This window comes from Triturus cristatus, chromosome 2_2, assembly GCF_964204655.1.
Source record: "Triturus cristatus chromosome 2_2, aTriCri1.1, whole genome shotgun sequence".
NCBI classification, from domain to species: Eukaryota; Metazoa; Chordata; class Amphibia; order Caudata; family Salamandridae; genus Triturus; species Triturus cristatus.
Window position 1 is genome coordinate 171,568,191 of NC_140582.1, and position 20,883 is coordinate 171,589,073.

Below are 20,883 nucleotides of genomic sequence, written 5' to 3' on the forward strand. Positions count from 1 at the left end.
CATGCAGCAAGGCTCAGAGCATGATCACATCACAAGGCTGCAGACAAAACAGCAACAAAAAAAACATTCTGAAGAACAAAGTTAATGACTCGTCTATGCACTTAATGAAATCTCTGTGGTACTTACACTATCTGTACTGGCAGTTGGAGCAACAATGAGGAGTGAGGTAGGGAAATTGGATCCTGAACCTCGTGGCCTTCACTACATTTGAGGAGGGCCGAAAGGGTTGGAGGTGGGTACCCCTTAGGCTTGCGTACATTCTGTTAAGTTACAGATATTTAGTGGCTCCCAACCTTCTCCGTCTTGGCCTACAAAGAAGAGGTTATGACAAGGGAGAAGTCAGAAGAATGGAAGGGAAAATGACAGATAGTAGTAAGGCATCGATTACCTGCTAGTGTTCCAGCCAGATAGTCCTCCCTGCCCCTGAAAACCAACTGAACATGCTCAAATTAGTCTGCTATCTGCAAAGTCTACCATCACCTACTTTAAACTAATCGTGGCTGTGCAGGGGTCATCAATGTTGCTTTGAAGAGTGATCTCAGCTCACAGCACCACAACGAACAAAAAATCAAAACTGTCCTTCTGTTGTATCTCGTGCTGTGTATGTGTAGAGTGGCTGGGTTTGGGTGTTCGTGTAGAGTACGATAGGTGGGGATTCTGGATGTGTGCAGGAGAGAGTAGATTGTCGTGTGGTGGGATCTTGCATGTAATTTTATTTTTTATGTATTCAATGTGTTTAATATTTTGATTTTAATAGCTTTCAGCAAAAAGTAAATCATGGAACAAATTTGTTAAAAGTTTGTTAAAAAAAAAATGTCATAAGATTAAATTGTGTTTTATAAATTAATTCAAATATAGAGTATAATTTCGTATTGGGGGGACAGAACCTTATAGAACTTGACAGCCACATAGGAAGTAATACAGGTCATGTGGGACACTACATTTTTCTGTTGGTGTCATCAATAAATCCTTAGAGTTCCATGATCGTTAAATTCCTCATCCAGAGCAACCCCGAACCTTAAATACTTCAATCTGTGTATCCACAAGTTAAGTTGTGCGTATAGTGGCACAGTTTTGACCTATGTATCATCATGCATGGACTGTGGCACTGGCATGTGGTATTCGTTATTCCCATAACTTCACCAAACAAAGCCTCACTACAGGTACATCAACTCAATATTGCATTTGCGTTCAAAGGCTGTTAGGGATATCTTTTAACTGTGAGTGCAAATACAGCATCCTTTCACTGATATATAATATCTGTGAGGAAATCTAGATGTTAACAGGGTACAACCGCACAGGTGTGTGAAATCACATTTTTTCACAAAACTTCATGAAATTTTGTGAAAATTATGGAAGATTACATGAAGTTTCGAGAAATGCACGTGTCAAGCTCTCATATGAAAGCTGAACAAATGCATGCCTTGCAATTAAAAGTAACTCAATGTAGTGCAGGATTGAGGAGAAAATGTCATCCTAAAAGACTTTCTGCTTAAACCAGTCTCTCGCAGGTGCAAATTATACAAAAAATGGACCATAGAAATCTTATGAAATTTAAGAACAGTGGAGCTAAATGAAATTCTCTAATTTCAATGGTATAAAAAAAAATCTGGGGATGGGTGCAACCAAAGTATCTTTTATTTCAGAATGTTAATGGAGCACCCTTTCTTCTCTGAGTGATCAGTGCACAATAAATTAGGGCCCATATTTATCACAGTGTTGTGTCGCACTTGCGCCACGCAAATGGGCACAAGGGCAATGCAACACTTCAGATTTAGAAGGCAACTTAAGGAAGTCACCCTCCATGGCTTGATAAATCTGGAGCAACCCAAGGCAATACAAATATCTGCCTTGTGTTACTCTGCCGCAGTGAGGCGTTCCATGGGCAGAGCGTGGGTGTTCCCATGCATCCACCCATAGATATTGGCACATTACCAAATTTACAATGAACGGTAAACCTGGGAATGCGTAGAAATGCTTTGCATCTCCAGGGGAGACATAAAGAGGAGAAATATCTTTATTTCTCCTAATTTTTTCCTCTTTCTACATGTGCTTCATTCTGCAACATGCATAGAAAGATGAAAATGCCTCTGAGGGGACACTTTCCTGAACAAAAACCATCCTGCCTACAATGCGGGCACCCTGGGTCCATGACGCAAGGTTGCCTCCATTGGCACAAGGCAGCACAAGGAAAGGACAGGAATGCGCCGTATAATGTGTGTATCTGCTTTGTGTATCCCTGGCCACTTTCATATTACAGAAGGGGCTGCAAACGATTGGGCTTCTGTTACAATGATAGAGCAGGTGCTCATATACCACCAATGCTAACGTGAGAAGGCATTCCTTTGTTTGCATGGGGTGTGGCCCAGCTCTTGTGTGGTGTTTCCGCTTACGAAATATTATGCAGATGTGTGGTCAAATAAACCATGAGTAAATGGATTTACAAATGCGTTGTATTTCTTTGTGAACACCTTGCACTTGTAAATCCAGCCCTTTGCCTTTGGTACGTAAATTTACAAGCGCAAATAGCAGTGAAGAGGGTCTTGGTTCACACAGAGAGATTAAAAGTAAATTTATTTGGAAATTCGCTGCTAGTTGCCCTAAAAATACTGTTTAGAGACCATATTATAACAATGCAAAAACGCATTAAGAATAAAAAGAATCTCAAAAGCAAACCAAGTGCTCTGCTAAATCTAGAAAATCTATCATTCATAAATGTTGTTGGTGGAACCTGCAAGTGAAGCTTCAACCTATTATTAGGCAATTATAAAACGAATTGCACACATTGATGAACATAATTAAAAATGGACTTCAGCTGACCTCAAAAGAGAACAAAAGATTTCTTTGAAACTTTACAAGGGTTTGCGTTCGGCGGGAGCTTTGCAGTCTACGGCATAATAAGACATTCAGGACATTAAAGTGTGTTAATTGGATCAGAATAATAATTTGTCTCTGTGCAACTGAGAATTAAATCTCTTTTTTTCTAATAGAATTTAATTTCTTACCAGTTGAATTTAGCAAAGGCAAACATTTTCAAAATCCGGTTTTTGCACTGGACGAAAATACATATTAAACACTTTCATGTGAAAATGACCACCACAAACAGTACTGCAAATCCTGGTTCCGTGGATACTAGTCAGCAGCCTGATTTGAAAGAATGTTCTGTGACTGTACGCTTTATTATGGATTGAGAATTAATTTCCCAGTCCTATTCATTTGCTAAAGTTGCTTTTCAGTATATAAGTGGAGAATATTTTTTAGCAATTGTCCTGTGTTATGTGCTTTCCTTTCCAGACTAAGGGGCCTATTATCAAGCCAGGCGATAAAATTATCGCCGCTTTAGCGGCAGAAAACTGCCGCTAAAACGGCGATAATGGGCTTGATAATATGCTCTATGGAATTCCAATTGAAGCCCATGTTAGATGTGAAGGACATCTAACATGGGCTTCAATTGGAATTCCATAGAGCATATTATCAAGCCCATTATCGCCATTTTAGCGGCAGGTTTCTGCCGCTAAAGCAGCGATAATTTTATCGCCTGGCTTGATAATATGCCCCTATGTTTTTTTGGAATTTTTGAGTTAGATCAGGACTTCCTAAAAACAAGTGTTCAAGCTCAAGTTCAAAAGGCTACGTGCAGACAACAAGAAAATAGATAAATGACAAAGGCTGTGGTAACTTCATATAAAGACCTCCTCAATAGAACAATGTTGAGCTCAGGGACGGCTTTAGCGCTGCTGGTTGTGACCGGTGCAACAATCTTTTTTGTCGCCCCCCAGTATGACTTCTCCTCGGATTCCCTCACTACCACCCAGGCAAAAGTGCCCCTCTTCTCTCCATAACCCCTCTCTCAAATGCATTTCATTTGTTTTAAAGTGCTGGTAAAAGCTGGCTTTAATATTCCACTCAGCTATCCACATAAAATACAGATCTGTTCTTTGCAGCAGGCCTATTAACCCTCTGCGCTACTATATGGCGAGTCAAAACTGCTACTCGACAAGATGCAGATCTCTTTCTCTAGCAGGAACATTATTCAGTAGAGTTATCATGAATTTTTTTTTGCTGGCTGAAAGCTGGACGCACAGGAACTTTGCAGCAGGTGCTTTTAAATCCTATACCATTGCTCAACACAGTGGCACCTGAGCCATACTGGCCGTAACGGACACCGTGCGCTTTCCCGGTGGGCGTGTTTTCAAATGGTGAGGCCAGTTTTGTTACTGGGGGCCGGTTTTACAATAGCGGCCCGCTGTAACAAAAGCAGTAGTAGTGCTAAAGCGGACGCAGTGCTGCTTCTTGCTAGTACGCCGGACCCCCCTCCTGGGTCGGTCCAGCAGAATTGCCAGGGCTGGTTTGTGTTCCCAGTCTGGCCCTGAGTCACCCCCCCCCCCCCCCCACCCCGGGTCGGTCCAGCAGAATTGCCAGGGCTGGTTTGTGTTCCCAGTTTGGCCCTGAGAGCCTCCACCCGCACCTCCGGGTCGGTCCAGCAGAATTGTCAGGGCTGGTTTGTGTTCCCAGTCTGGCCCTGAGTGCCCCCCCAGGTCAGTGCACCTCTCTAGGTCAGTGCCTAGTGCTGCCGCACTGGTCACACCACCTAAAGCTGGCCCTGGTCGAGCTATTGCAGCACTAGTGCATATTTGTAACAGCATCACTTAATAAATTACATATCAGTATACCCATCCACATAACACATAGTGTATGGACATTAACAAATGAAAATTACAACTTCCAGTTTAAACTGAACTACAATGCAAAGTGAAAGGACAAAGTTCAATGCAGGAGCAATCAATCTACACACCAACTAGTTGCACCAGGATGCTATCTCTACAGCACTACATTCAGCAAAGTGTCCCTACTACCCACGGGGTAGACATGTGCACATGCCCTCCAAGTCCCAAAACAAGCATCGATCAGCATGTCACATTCTGCACATTCAGGAGAAGTCAAGACCATGATGGCATTCATTTCACACATACCACACATGTTCATACAATGAATAATAATCAGAAAAAAAATAAACAATATCAAATTCACACTTTGTACACAAGCCCTGACAATCAAGAAACAAAAGATCACATTAGACACACAAAAATGCCAGAAGTGAAGCACAATGCCACATATCCTAGTAACACCATCAACGGGCATAATTGTTTACATTAAAACATCACCCATTCAACCTGTGCAATGAATCAAAGACACTCCTACTAATATCTATAGTCACCTACCTGCTCCTCCTCACAAATGCCAAAAGGTGGAAAGTCAACTCTCAAGGTAAGTGTTAAATGGGCACCACAATACTTGCAGCCCAAAGTAAAATTGCACAATGCATTGGGAATACACACGCTTTTTCTCGGGGTGCCTGGTCCCACCCAGGTACCTCACATGCAGCCACCATTGTGGTACAGCCTCAGGAGTCCACACCGGGCTGCCCCAAGCCAGCTGCCTGCATGCAGGAGCACCCCTTCATGCAACCACTGGTGCCTGCAAGATTCCTCTGCCTTGCCCACTCCTGCAAGCAAGGTGCTGCAGCACATGGCGGTCTACCGCTCCCCCAGTCATGGGCACGAGGAGTGGGCAGAACCAGCCACACTTGGGGGGAGCGCAGTGGCTATTCTCCTTCGTTTCAAGCAACTCAGGGCCCAGGTATGGGCTCCTTCCCAGCTATCCAGATTGAGCATGACAGCGCTGCGTCATCTTCTTCTGAGGCCCGAGATGGAGTCCTGGGCTCCTCCCCCTCTTGTAGGGAAAGCATGATGGCGCTTCCATGCAGACTTTCTTCTTGGGGGAAGCCTCCAGGCTCTGGCCCTCCCCTGAGGCAAAAATCAAGTATGGCGGTGGAACGCCAGGCGCTTTGTCCCCAGAAGTAGGTAAAAAATTGCCAAACTTCACCAGTGCATATCATCGGCCGGTTGGGCTGATGACTCCCTACTCCAGTCTTTCTCTTTACTTCTCCTCTGGCCTTCTCTCCTTCATGGTGCAGATGCCCAGTCTTTTCCCCAACTTGTCCTCAGGGGGTGTGCGGGGACCAGTGTCCCTGGTCCTAGCGGAGCATCATCCTGGTCCTGGGGTCAATCCGAGGTAGAGGCCTTAGTCCAAGGCGCAACAGGGGGTTCTTATTTACAATTGTTCATGGCGTTAGCTCCAGTTCCACTGTCCAGCAGAATAGCACACCCAAGAGAGAGCTCTCCCTCTTGCCCAGGACCTTTGAAGTGGGGGTGCAAGGTTCCAGCAGGGATGCACCTCTGGCCTATCCTGAGGTGCCACATCACCTCTCTGCCCCTGTCCCAACCTCCCTGGAAAGCTATCTGGGATACTTGAAGATGACTTCACTCAGGAGTCACTTGCTACATGTGCTCTGGGGGTCTTCAACAGAGCCCCCCTCTTGGTTTGACTCCAGTGCCTCGGCTCCCTCCATTTGTTAATAAGTTTTGACCTGCCCTCTCCCTGGCACAGGATGACAGCTGGGTGATTGAGGCAGAGCAGTCCACCCCACTCCTTCCTTCTGACGAGCTGGTCTAATCAAGGGTAATTGCTCCCTTTGTGGGGAGAGGCCTTCGTTCCTGCCGGTGGAGAGAAAAGTAATTTACCAAGCCCAGCAGCGTGACAAAAGGACTTGGCTATGATCCCAAGCTGAGCCAAAGAAACATGACATTCCTGGATGACCCATAATCTGTAAATATATGACTTTGGAATTTACAGCATTGTGTTTTTTCAGGCAGATGACCATGGTGTCAGTATTCCCCATTGTGTATAATGGAGGGTCACTGCAGACAAGACAGTAAGGCACAGTGACTTTATCTATCTGTGTACACCAACATTATAAGGCCTATCCTAGGTCAATACTCAACTCTGCAAAGTCCCTTCTGCACAAGCTTACCTGTGGCAGTTCCTGGTCTGTGCACAACAAGAGTCTCCCACACGCAGCTCTCACACGTGTGCACATGCGTTCATGTGAAACCAGTTAAGTGCCTCTTACCCTTTCCGCGTCGCTGTGGCCCTATCATAATAGGCGGACACTGGCAGTAAACACGCCCAGTCCCTTTTACAATGAGTTTACCGTGGGTGAGTCACAGATTGTAGGGCTCTCCCACAGTAAAAGGTTAAAAGGTCAAAAACCAGGTGCTCAAAAAGCAAAAGATCTGGGCGGATTAGAATGTTAGATCCACCTTCTCGCACCATCCCTTACATAATGGAGGACAATATTTGACATATTGTGGCTACTCACCGCAACATTTTGGCCATACCCAAATTAGAGTTGCACGGATCCAGCTCAATTTGACTATTTCAGGCAAAACTATAGCCGATGTTTGACAAATTATCGATTTATGTAGCAACATTTTGGTAAACCCTGTCAGAATACTGTCACTTTTTTGGCATATTGTATGAATTTTTGACATCATGTATGGTATCCAATTTAGCAATAACCCATTATTGGCAATAATCTTTCTATACACTTTAGAATAATGGCTATGCTTTGAAATATTGTGGCCATTCTTAATGAGTTTAAGACTATCTCCTTCGTAAACATATTGTGAGGTGAGTATTGATGACAACTTTGGCTGTCACTGGCATAATGATGGTGGTAAACCCTGCCATATGATTGCCAAACCTACTATCTTATGATAAATATTCATGAAAGTAAGTATATTCTGAAGTTGGACAGTAATACATGAGTAATTGATGAAAATGACAAGGTGACATTTGGGGGGCAATGTTTATGTGCTGAATATGAAAAGTAGGTATTATTAGATAAAACAGTGTATGGTTTACAAAAGTAAAAAACATTTGTTTTGAGTAAGTTAACTTTCAAAACGAAAATCATGAAATAGAAATGTATGAATATTCAGAAGCTGACATGCTGATTTTGAGAAAAAAGTCTTTGCATTTGTGATATTTAAAGCTGATACATGAATTTAATTTCATGCTGAGTACAGTAGGCATATTGCTGATCGTGGTTTATTGATAACAGAGAAGGGGGGAGGAGGAGTTGGCCTAACAGCTAGAGTGATTGTCCTCAAATTTGGGGAACCAGGTTCGAGTCTCGGCAGGGACGCGCAACATCCTGTGATTCTGGGCAATTCACTTAATCTCCCCATACCTAACAAAAATGAATGTGTCCTCAGGTAACGCAATTGGTGCTTGTGTAAAACGCTCTGATACCCGATATCCTTGTGTCAAGTTTGCACTATTTATAACTCCGTAAAATAAAAAAAAACAAAGAGCATTACTACTTTGGCTGTTATCTTTTGACTTGTGTACAGATATTTTATCATTATAGTGATAACGATTTTTAATGTTACTATTTTCTGAGAACCTAGCATGAAGGTTGTTGTAAGGTATCTGCAAATTGATGAAAAGCACTGTTGTGTAAGTCTGCAATATTTGTCAAGCTAACTATGACCTGAGACTGTTTGATCTGTAAATGATATTTTGACCATGCCCATTCTAAGTAGATTATTAATTGGAAACGTATGACTAAGACTTCAGGGGCAGATTTTTCCTTGGGTTGGGGACAGAAGCCCTATTCAAGGGGCGCAATGGGCCCCATCATTTTGATGGCTATGGCGGTACTGCCTGCCTAATAGGATGCGCTCTGTGAGCAAGTTAAGGTTAGGTGCTTCGCAGATGGGGTCCACACGTGAGCAGAAGGATCCCCAATTGGTCTGTTCAGTGGTTCAGGAGAGTGTAGACAGAGTGGTCCAACTGAGTTCAGAGACGTGTAGAACTGACAAGTCTCCCAACATAACAGGGCCTTCACCCATGTTCAATCGCCTAAAAAGGGAACTCCATTGAATAGTTGATTAGTCTACCAAGGCAGTTGGCTGGGCATGGGCCATGGACTTGGCCTTTTCTGAGGGTCTGCCCCAATGTTTTGCCTTCATCCTCCTGTTTTCTAAACCCATTTTTGTTGGTTTTTAGGACTCTGCACATTTTACCACTGCTAACCAGTGCTTAAGTGCTCTCTCCCTTAAACATGGTGAAATTGGCTTATACTCAATTGGCACATTTAATTTACTTGTAAGTTCCTAGCAAAGTGGTACTACATGTATCCAGTGCCTGTAAAATAAATGGTACCAGTGGCCCTGCAGCAGTTATTGTGCCACCCACTTAAGTAGTTTTTTTAAACATGTTTCAGGCCTACCCAAGAGGGCAGATTGCACAGTATTTAAAAAGTTGGACATGCAATTTTAGGATTTACATTTTCTGCTAGTGAAAAACTTAAGCCTGTTTACTAGTGCAAGTCCTACCTCCCCATAGGATAACATTGGATTACGTTATTACACTTAATAAGCACTAACCTTCAATTGGAAGCAGGTAGGAATGTAGAGTTTAGTCCCTAAAGAATTGTATTTTAAACACCTCTGTAATGATAAAGTCAGATTTTAAGTCACAATTCTTAAAATGACACTTTTAGAAACTTGCCTTTTTCTTGCCCTAACCATTCGCTGCCTGCAGCATGTATACTGGGTTACATGACTAGGTGCATCTGGCAGTTAGATTGCCAGATGCTCCCAGACAGTAAGACAAAGGGGGAATATGCATTGGCTGGATGGGCCATCTCTGACTTCAGGAGGGGAGGAGCTGTCAAACACCACACTTGCACATCGCAAAGTCTCTGCCTGAGCACACTCAAAAAGGGTTAGACACTAGTCTTTTGTGACCTCAGACAATATGCCGCCAGGGCAAGGAGGCAGGAGATTCCAAAAATCCTGGGGGAGGAAAGCTCCAGAATCTTCTCCCACTTAAGAGCTGTACACCTATGGACCTGTGAAATACTACTGTGCTGCTCTATAAGAAGGACAGCTACTCTGTTGTCCTGCTGCCCTGCCGCCTGAGTGAAAGGACTGAACCTGCATCTTAAACCCAGGACCACTAAATTGACTCCAAGGACTAGTTGTCTGGCCACCTGATGAAAGCCTCACTGATAGAAAAGTATTCAACCACCTTGAACTCAGCACCTGGACTCTGACTGCTGTGAGTCTAATTCCCACCCCCCCAATTGGTACGACCCAAATCCTGGACCCTTGAAAGTGGACCTGAAGGTGCTCTTCCAGCCCAGCTGTGGTCCTGTGTGAAGACCTGCCACATTGCACCACATCTCCTCACAGCTCCACTTCAGAACTGCTCCAGCTCAACACATGCCCAACACAGAACCTCGCTTTGCATCCTGCAGCTCCCCAGAATCATTGCTGTGTGACTCTTCCTCAATGCAGGAATTCACATCACAGGCACCTCCTTGTCGGTATCCTCAGCTACTACACAGGAATTTGCCTGGCAGGCAGCAACTCCTTGGAACCGTCCCTTCGCAATGCATCACCGATGCAGAATTTTGCATCACAAACTGCCCCATCTATGGCATGTTCGATGACAATGCAGGACCTTGCATCACAGCCCCACAGCTTCCTCAGAACTACCGCTGCATGATTCATCTGCATTGCAGGATCTCGTAATGTTCAGCAATCATGATTTAAGGTACTTTTTTCAGCAGGCCTAACTTGGCCCCCTGTATCCTGTCCATACTTCAGCAAGGTCAGCCTGAAAATGTAACTTTGTACTGATCAGGCACTACCAGATAACCACAGTTGGTGCTTTGTGCTTCTAGGCACTATTTCCACTTAAAACTTTAAAACTGCTTCCGGTTCCATAATTTGGATTTGTGTCCTTTTGGTCTCAAATAATTTATCAAATTTTACTCTAGTTTTCTTAATTCGTGTGGGATTTTTTTCTTGCATTGTGTTTTTACATCAGTTAAGCACAGAATAATTTGTGGTTTGCTTGTGTTTCACCATGACAGAGACTGTAGTTGCTGCTTGAGTAAGATTTCACCCCCTTTAACCAGTAACCCAATTTCCAACAGTAATCCTACCATCCTCCCATATCAAACACTAAAATCTAGTTTGAGGTAGGTCCTGGTTCCACAATAACGTCAGAGACAGAGGTCTCGTAGAACAAGGTAGAGATTTCAGCACCCATATACTGGATGCGCACAAAGTGTCTTGTTTCCCTCTTGCCCTCTTGTTGGAAAGCAGAACCCAGCCCACAACACCGCAGCGGATAGCATTACATACTGTATCTCTGCTGAGGCTCGTTTTAATGTATAGATTGTTGGGACACCTGTATGAATATTGAGTATGCTAGTGTTGCAGTGTGAATGGAAGATAGAATGAGAGGATTGGGTATGAAGGTAGTTGGTCTATTTTTGATGATACTATTCTGTTTTCTAACAAAACCAAAGTTATTAATTGTCTCACAATATATAGAAAGAATTGAAATGTATTGGTAGACCATTCATATTAATATGCTATTTTTCAAATAATTCATAAGGAATAATAGAAAACTTGGTAAAACAATATATGGAAAAGAAGATATAATAAAATTGATATTATGAAAAACGACTCACATGTCAATATTTCATTACCCCTTCCCCTGCACTTGTCTTGCACTCAGTTAGACCTGTAGATACAGGCAGACCCAGAATGAGTGCACATATTTGTTCATTCATTTGTGAATTAGAATTGTTTACACACGTAGGGTCATCCCTTGATTGCTCAAATGTTTGGTTGCAGTGTTGAATATTGTGGAAGGAATATCGAATGGTCACAATATCGTGAACAATATATAAAAAACCATAACATTGTGGAAGTAGGTCACATAGAGGGAGGTATAGATATACTATTCTTAATTGCAGATCATGAATACCTTGATGGTATATATAATGCCAAGGCATGTAGATGTGGTAGATGTGGGGCTAGGTACAGAAATTCTACAATACTTACATGCAAAGTATCTTTTATGAATAGGGCATGTCAGTTTTATGCTCAGCACAAACAAATGAGAACAATAGTTTTCAAAAGTGGGCCATCATTTGTGCTGCATTTTCTTTACAGTGTTCAGTTTGGGATGGCCACAGTGCTTAATTTGTGCAGGTGGTTTCTGGTGCTTGCCACTCAATTGTCAGGACTGGCTCTAGTGACAGCCCACCACATGATTAAGCTGTCGTTTTAATTTGGAGATGAGCACAACAAGCGTGTTTATTAAGTGACTATACATTGAAAATAAGTAATACCAGCCTCTCATGCCATTATGAAAGCTTTGTGTAGCCTGACATAGTCTGATTTTTTCATATTTGTAGGAGTGTGATGCTTAGGTGTTGTGTTGGTACTGCCATTGCCAGCACTGGCAGGGCATGGGTGGTATAGGCTGCAGTGGCCTTCCTAGGAGGACCCTGGCACTTAATTGTTTACAAATGAAGCACTGGGATGGCATAATTCTTTCACTCACTTCAACTTTTTTTAAAGCCCCTAAATTAAAGATACATTTCTCTTTCTTTCAGCTCGGCTCTTGGAATCCAGTCACTGGCCTGAATGGGTCTCTGACAGACAGAAGACTGGAGAATAACATGCGTGGAGTAGTTCTGCGAGTAGCAACTGTGCTGGTAAGCAATGCACGCACTCGTTACATCAATCAGTGCCCTATGGTTTCCTTTTTCATTGTCTCAAATGGTCTCTCTCTTTCCTAAGACTCTTTCTTTCCGGCACTATTCCTCTTTCAACCTACCTCCACCTCCTGATCCTCTCTACCCTCCCTCCAGACACATGCCCCCCCCCATCTCCTCGCTCTGTGCACCTACTAATGGCTTATTGACTTAAGAAAGGATGAAAAATATATGCAAAAGTCCAACTTTAATGCAGAATAGTGGAGAAAGTAGTTGCAGAATTCCGCGCCTCACTTGTCAATATTCGATCAATGTGTCATTTGAATTTAAATTAAGGATTCATCAACGGAGTTTCATTTCAGCAGAGTTTACAATGCAAAAGTAGTTTGTTACAGGAAGGTAAGCAGTACAAGAAACTCAAGGGAAAAACACATCATGTAAAGTAAGGTTTTCAAAGTGCTACGTTGGCTCAATTAAACCACCGCTAACAACAATCATCATGACAATACTGTTACAAGTACTAATACATAAAGAGTGATTGCAATAATAATAATGGTAATAATAATAATAATAATAATAATAGCAACAGCAGCTATCATCACTACTTGTGCTAATAATATTACTGCTACTACTAATAGCATTGGTTATTAATATTGCTAATACTGATATTACTACTTATATTAATATTAATGACTACTACCAATAATAATAGTAATTACAAAAATAGCAGCAATATAATATACATTTTTACTGCCACAGACATACAATTTAAAGTTGCTGTAAATAATGTGTATTAGCAATAGGAAAATACCCTCCACTCTCTTATGCTCCTTAATGTGCACTTTTTGATGTAGATATTCCATGCTGCTTGGGGAGTTTTCTGAATTTTGGTTCTTCAGGGCTTGAAAATAAATGAATGTCATGAAGTAAGTTGAAATCAGCATTAGCTTATGTCTGAACAAAATTATAAGCACACAATGTAGTTGTAAACAACTGTTGGGTTAACAGATTTAATAACACTCTTATCTACTGCTTCAGACTTTTGTAGGAAAATTTGTGTTCATTTATAATACTTGCACAAAAATGTCACCACGGTGACTCAATGCCTAAGCATGGATGTATCAGAGAGACAACTGGGGCAGAAACAAGAACCAATAAAAGAAGCGCCAATTATGCGATAAGGAAGCTCTGTGGAGTGAGCTGTGTTTATCACAGCAGATTCCAAAAGAACATACCATTTCAAAACATATCATAGCATACGAGAGCATAGTACAGGCTTTCATGACATACATACTGTGAGGAAAGAAGCTTATTACATGATGTCATTGTGCATCCTCACCATGTAATTAACTCCCAAAACCATCTTAGTCAGGTTTGTTTGAAAAACCTTAGCCCTGGGTAGCTTTGACTCTAAGCAGTCAGGTTTAATCAAAAGAACAGGTGTAAAGCAGTCAGAAGTACCAAAACAGTTGAGTAAGAAGAAAACACAATACAAAAGCAACACCAATTGATAAAAAAGGGTTGTACTTGTATTTGTAAATAGACACCTCGTTTACATAAATCCACTGGAGGGTTCTGGAGGCATGAATTTTTAAACATACAATAAATTACAGATTTTCACTTATCACTATAAATCATTGTAATATACAACAACTCATGGTTTAGGGTTAACCATAACAAATAACTTAAAAATGGCTATAAAGGCACTCTTGTGGTGACCAACTCAGGCAGGGAGCCAGTCACCAGGACCAATAAGGTTGAGTAGACCGGTTACCTCACAGTTAAAGCAGTCTCCAGTTCAGTTCCAGGCTCTATATTCGAAGACCCGCAAACAGTACCTTTAGAAATGCAGGGCGTTGGTGACCTTGTGATGAGCCTTGAAAAACCGGCGTCAGGTCCGTTGGTCGGTGCAGGTGTAGTCGGGCCCTTGAAGTCACACGCGTTTAAGATCGAACTTCGGGCGGTTGATGTCAGGAACACTAGCATCGGGACTGCGGTATGAAGTGCAGTGTGCGGCATTGTGGTGCAGGCAGTGGCTCGGTGACAGTTGTCCAGCGGCGTCGGTGAGACTAGGGCTGCAGGATGAAGTGGGACGGTGCTCTTTGCGGTGCTAGCAGGTCGCAGTGCCGGCAGCGGTATCATTGTTGCTGAAGAGCTCTCGTCAGCTGACGAACCGGAGTCAATGGCACTGGTGTCGGTGGGCCAAACCTGTGGTGTGGAAAGGGGCGGTGCATTGTGTAACGTAGGAGCGGTGCCCTCAAACCATGTGCAAGCAGCGGCGTTGATGTCAGCATAGAGCGACAGTGTAAGGGATACCAGGTCAGGTGTGTGAAGCGTGGCGGTGCGAAGTGCGGTGCCCACAGGTAGCGGTGCAAGCAGCACCTTGATAGCGGCGGCAGCCGGCGGTGGTGGTGAGACCACGATTGCGGTGCAAATTGCAGCAGTGTCCTCTGTGGTACCTTCAGGACAGGGAGCCAGCAGCGGTGTAGTTGACGGCACTTTCGGATGTTATTCCTCGGTTGCAGCATAAAACACACAGTCCCAAGTGCTGGTAGCAGATGAACTTGGAGTCTTTGCTGTTCCTGAGACTTCTTGGACAGGGATCAAGCTCTACCTCAAGCCCTTGGAGAAACTCAAACAAAGAAGTTGCAGAAAGTCCAGTCCAGTCATTTCTCTGCCCAAGACATAAGCAGCCACTGCAGGCCAACACAGCAAAACACACAGCAAAGCGGTAGTTCCTCCTCACAACTTTTCCAGCTCTTCTTGGCAGGTTCCTTGGTCCAAAATATTTCTAATTCTATGGGGTTTAAGGTCCACTACTTATACCCCAATTTGTTTTTGTTCGCTTTGTGGCAAGGGTCTCTGAGCCCAGTGCAAACCAGTTATGTCCTCCCTAGTACAGCATCAGTACAGGAGGTGGAGACAGCATTGTGCAGAGGAGACACTGCCTAATCAAGTGCTATTGAAAACTCCTCCCACCACTCTAAATGCAGACCAGGCCTATTCAGCCAAACTATGAGTCACCCAGGAAATGCAGGACACACCTCAACCCCCGTATGGCTGTCTGCAGTGAATGCACATCCACCAGCCCCTGTAACTCAAAAACCAGACAGTCAATACACGATCCAGCAGAGTTACACAGAATGGTTAAACAAGAAAATGCCTACTTTCTAAAAGTAACAGACAATTTAAAAGCCATCTCCCTAAAAGGTGTGTTTTTAAATTCTGAGTTCATAGAGCCTTAACTCCATTTCTCTATCTTGTACCAATGGAAAGTTAACCTTGTAAGATGTTACAAAGCAAATCCTAAGTTAGCCTATGGGACAGATAGCCCAGTGAGAGAATTTCTGTTGGCGCCCCCCAACCCATGGTTTAAATTTAAAAAAATAAGTGCAGGTGCCCAGCATTTTTCTCAGGAGACTCCCACCCTTTCCACCACTGGCATTTGTTTTCATGTTTAAAGTTTTATATAGTTCAAACTCGACCCACAATTATCAGAGTGCTGTACATGAGCACCAGTTGCATTACAGACAGGCACACAGGGAGATTAAGTGATTAGCCCAGAATCACATGATCTATGAGCCTCCCGCCAGACTGCAACCTGCTTCCCCAGCTTCAAAGTCGGACGCTCTAGCGATTAAGCCACACCATGGTCAACCTCAACCAATGCCGGCAGGACTGCCTGCATAGACTCTGGCCAAATTCAGGATTTACACCTGATCTGGTTTGCAAAGTGCAGAAGTAAGGTGGATGCCTCTGCGGAAATTTTGAAAAGTTTATTAAACGGTTCTTATTATAGCACACATTTCACTCAGATTTGCTGAAAAGACAGACTCTGAAATAGCACACATCAAATAGTTCAATACTTTAATTGTAAGAAAGTTAAATCCAAACAGGTTAATCAGGTTAAATAAGATCAGATAGAACCAAGCATTATGCACAGTGGCTACAGGTTGCACAGAACTGAGTTGCCCTTAAAGAGACAAATGTTCCACAGTGAAAAGTCTAGAAAATTGGCACAGGAAGAGTCGAAGTGTGGGACTCACCTCACACCTGACATGCAGCTCAAAACTCTTATATTATCACTGCTGCTTTGAATAGCTCTACCAATAAAGTAGAAAACCTGAACTGAAGCACTCCTGTTATTCCAATGTGAAGGCCTAAACTTATTTGTGACAATACACTTCAACTCTGAAAGTAGCACATCTCTATTACAGGACCAGTTACTCATACTGCTCCAGGAATGCTCCTCAGCCATGGCATGCAGCAACCTGTTATTCCTGCACTATGACCCTGCACAGCTCTGCCAATGCACTTCATTTCTATTTTGCCGCAAACCCTTCTACGCAGCTACTTGGTTTGTCCCATTCTCCCAAAGACAATATTGAGAGACTGTGTCAAAATTAGTTCATACTACAGTAACCAGAACCTTAACAACAATGCCAACTTCGTGACATCTTGTGAACAGAAAGTGAAAAGTTCAAACCAGCATCCACCTAAATCCAGGGGACAATGTTTGTTGCTGATGTTTCTTAAAATTTCTTCACCACTACCAATCACTACATGTTGTCTATCCCTGGTATTGATGCTGAATCTATCCACTTTTCATTGTGGCAGCATTAGAGATTCATCAGGTGAACATCACCGCCTGCATGTACAGCACCAAACCCACACTGATGCGCGGTTACTCATACTGACCATAGGGTTGGAAGGAAAGGCAGTCTGTTCTGTTGAGTTCACAGTAGACCCACCTGTCATGCTGATCAGTGCCTGGAGCAGGAATTATGTTAAACAACCTGTTAGCTACACTCGCACCCTGCTCCTTTTGGGGGAAGTGGGTCATGCATGGGCAATGACTTTGTTCAAGGTGTAGTGTGGATGGTGAAAGACAGCATATAATGAGGGCACAGATATGGCACAAAGAAGTGTGCTACGCTGAGAAAGCCTGGCCCACCTCAACTGAGTCTGCTCAGCCAATGGAGGGAGGCTCAGGTGTTACGAAAACAACCTCACACAGCATTGCTTTCCCAGCTGGATAAGCAATGGATGCAGGGCTGGCTTCTGCCCAGTCTGATGATGTCAAGAGTAGTTGAGGAAAAAATATAGCTGAATTCAATTAACTGTCTATATGGTGCATTTTCCAGTGCAACCCACTAGCTATGAAAGTGAAAGTGTGCTGGTTCTCAAGACTGAGTGTCAGTGGGTCACCTGTTGCCATCAAGCACTGGAATCACCTCAAGGCAAGGCAGGCCCAGTTTTGCAGCTATAGAAGAGAGAAACTGAAATAAAGTGCTTTGGCCGTGATCACACAGTTTATTCACTAAGCTAAACTGGACTTGTTCTTAGTCTGTAAGTAACGCATTTGTCTTTAATCCACTGACACTGCAGCTGCGTGGCGCTAGATGCAATCTTGAATCCCAGGTTTTAAACTGCTCATTTTTATGTGTGGCTGCTAATCTGGTTTTAACTGTCAATAACGTGTTTTTATTTTGTCTTGGGCATTGTAATCACGTACCTTCTCTCCCTGGCCCCGGTCCGACGCGGCAAGTGCCGTTGCGCGGAGGGCCTCTGGGAGCAGATCCTTGTATCACTTCCGGCATTCCGGTATAAAGGTCGCGCTAATGCGCACGCGCAGCGGACGCATTTGTCTTTAATCCACTGACACTGCAGCTGCGTGGCGCTAGATGCAATCTTGAATCCCAGGTTTTAAACTGCTCATTTTTATGTGTGGCTGCTAATCTGGTTTTAACTGTCAATAACGTGTTTTTATTTTGTCTTGGGCATTGTAATCACGTACCTTCTCTCCCTGGCCCCGGTCCGACGCGGCAAGTGCCGTTGCGCGGAGGGCCTCTGGGAGCAGATCCTTGTATCACTTCCGGCATTCCGGTATAAAGGTCGCGCTAATGCGCACGCGCAGCGGACGCATTTGTCTTTAATCCACTGACACTGCAGCTGCGTGGCGCTAGATGCAATCTTGAATCCCAGGTTTTAAACTGCTCATTTTTATGTGTGGCTGCTAATCTGGTTTTAACTGTCAATAACGTGTTTTTATTTTGTCTTGGGCATTGTAATCACGTACCTTCTCTCCCTGGCCCCGGTCCGATGCGGCAAGTGCCGTTGCGCGGAGGGCCTCTGGGAGCAGATCCTTGTATCACTTCCGGCATTCCGGTATAAAGGTTGCGCTAATGCGCACGCGCAGCGGACGCATTTGTCTTTAATCCACTGACACTGCAGCTGCGTGGCGCTAGATGCAATCTTGAATCCCAGGTTTTAAACTGCTCATTTTTATGTGTGGCTGCTAATCTGGTTTTAACTGTCAATAACGTGTTTTTATTTTGTCTTGGGCATTGTAATCACGTACCTTCTCTCCCTGGCCCCGGTCCGACGCGGCAAGTGCCGTTGCGCGGAGGGCCTCTGGGAGCAGATCCTTGTATCACTTCCGGCATTCCGGTATAAAGGTCGCGCTAATGCGCACGGGCAGCGGACGCATTTGTCTTTAATCCACTGACACTGCAGCTGCGTGGCGCTAGATGCAATCTTGAATCCCAGGTTTTAAACTGCTCATTTTTATGTGTGGCTGCTAATCTGGTTTTAACTGTCAATAACGTGTTTTTATTTTGTCTTGGGCATTGTAATCACGTACCTTCTCTCCCTGGCCCCGGTCCGACGCGGCAAGTGCCGTTGCGCGGAGGGCCTCTGGGAGCAGATCCTTGTATCACTTCCGGCATTCCGGTATAAAGGTCGCGCTAATGCGCACGCACAGCGGACGCGCGCAGCGGGCACGCCGGCGGTGCGCCGAAGGCGCGCCAAAGGCAAGCCCGTCTGCGCCCGTCCGCGCCTGGACCGGGCCCAGGGCCACCACCCCTGGCCCTAAACCCACCGAACCTACTGCCATCAGATACTCTGCCTTGGACTTATATAAACTACGCCCCACGTTCACAAAGGGCTGTACTCGTATATGTTTAGAGCGTATGGTCAGACCGCATAAGGCATGCCCACTCTGTAAATACACTCTCAACGCCCAGACAAGTCACTTAAACAGTACACCATGTTGCACTAATCCATCTAACAGGAACATTAGCGCCGCCCTCATCAATGCGCGTTCCCTGGTTAAGCACACATACGAGATTGGAGATCTGATAATGGATTACAAATTTAATCTCCTTTTCATTACGGAAACATGGACAGACCCCTCTTCAGGTCCTGACCTCGCAGAAGCCACTCCAGAGGGCTATTCGGCAGTAAGGCAGGATAGAGTAAATAAAAAACGTGGTGGGCTAGCTTTAATTTATAACAACAAACTCTCTGTTAAGGTTTCATCTATTCCGTTACCCACCTGTGAGGCTTTACAATTCGCCGTTCAGTTAACAGCATCACAAACCTTTAAAGGTATCTTATTATACCGCCCACCAGGACCTAGAACACACTTTCTCGGTACCCTAAATATGCTACTAGAACCAGCAGCTACTGAATCCTCTTTTACAATCCTAGGTGATTTTAACTTTCATTTGGAGAACAATTTAGATAGCCAGACCTTAAACCTACTTAATGACATGGAAGCAACAGGCTTAGTCCAGCAAGTTCAAACTGTCACGCATCAAGCCGGCCATATTCTGGACGGCTTGTTCTCCAATCCCCAGACCATACGTGTACATAATACCCTCCCATTAGTATGGTCGGATCACCATGCGATCCTTTTTGAAATCCTGATTAGTACTAAGCACTCAACTAAACCCTCTGTTACGAAGCTAGGCCCTCAGAGAGCTTGGAGGGACACAGACCCACAGCTCTTGAAAAACTGTCTCTCCTCTACCCAACCTTTAGTTTCCACTGATCCTAATATAGCATCAGTCAGATACAACAACCGGCTCAGTGATGCATTAACTCGGCTGGTGCCGCTCAAAAACATCTCGAGAAATCGGAATGCTCCTACAGCCCCATGGTTCTCGGAAGCCCTCAGAGAAAAGAAAAAACTTTGTAGGAATTTCGAACGGAAATGGCGTAGATCCTACTCCCCGCAGGACAAACTAGTGTATAAAAATGAGCTTAACAAATACAAATTATTAATTACCGAGGAGAAAAGTAAATATTACACTGCACAGATCGAGGCTGCACAAGATTCGAATAAACGCTTATTCCAAGTGGTTGCTAAACTCTCTGGACAAGCATTCGTTAATAGTGTCATCCCTACGCAACCACTCTGTGACTCCTTAGCAAACTTTTTTGTCGATAAAGTGAATAACATCTACAATAAGTTTGCACCAGCACCCAACTCTACAGTTTATCCCACCAAATTAGACTCCTCTAAGCTGTCTTTTATGGCTTTTAAAAATACCACCTCTGAGCAGATTGCAAACCTAATGCTAACAACCAAATCTGGATCTGCCACTGATCCCTGTCCGCCGGCCGTACTATTAACTGTACTGGATCAAGTGGCTCCAGTTCTATCT

The 20,883-nt window shown here is 43.9% G+C and overlaps 1 protein-coding gene across 1 annotated transcript in view; it reads left to right on the plus strand.

The window, feature by feature from the left end:
- Positions 1-20,883, plus strand: part of GRID2 (glutamate ionotropic receptor delta type subunit 2) — a 2,613,212-nt gene that overhangs the window by 1,935,251 nt on the left and 657,078 nt on the right. Inside the window, exon 9 of the mRNA XM_085641143.1 lies at positions 12,332-12,433. Coding sequence (XP_085497269.1) covers positions 12,332-12,433 — 102 coding nt within the window. The remainder of the gene's footprint in view (positions 1-12,331; positions 12,434-20,883) is intronic.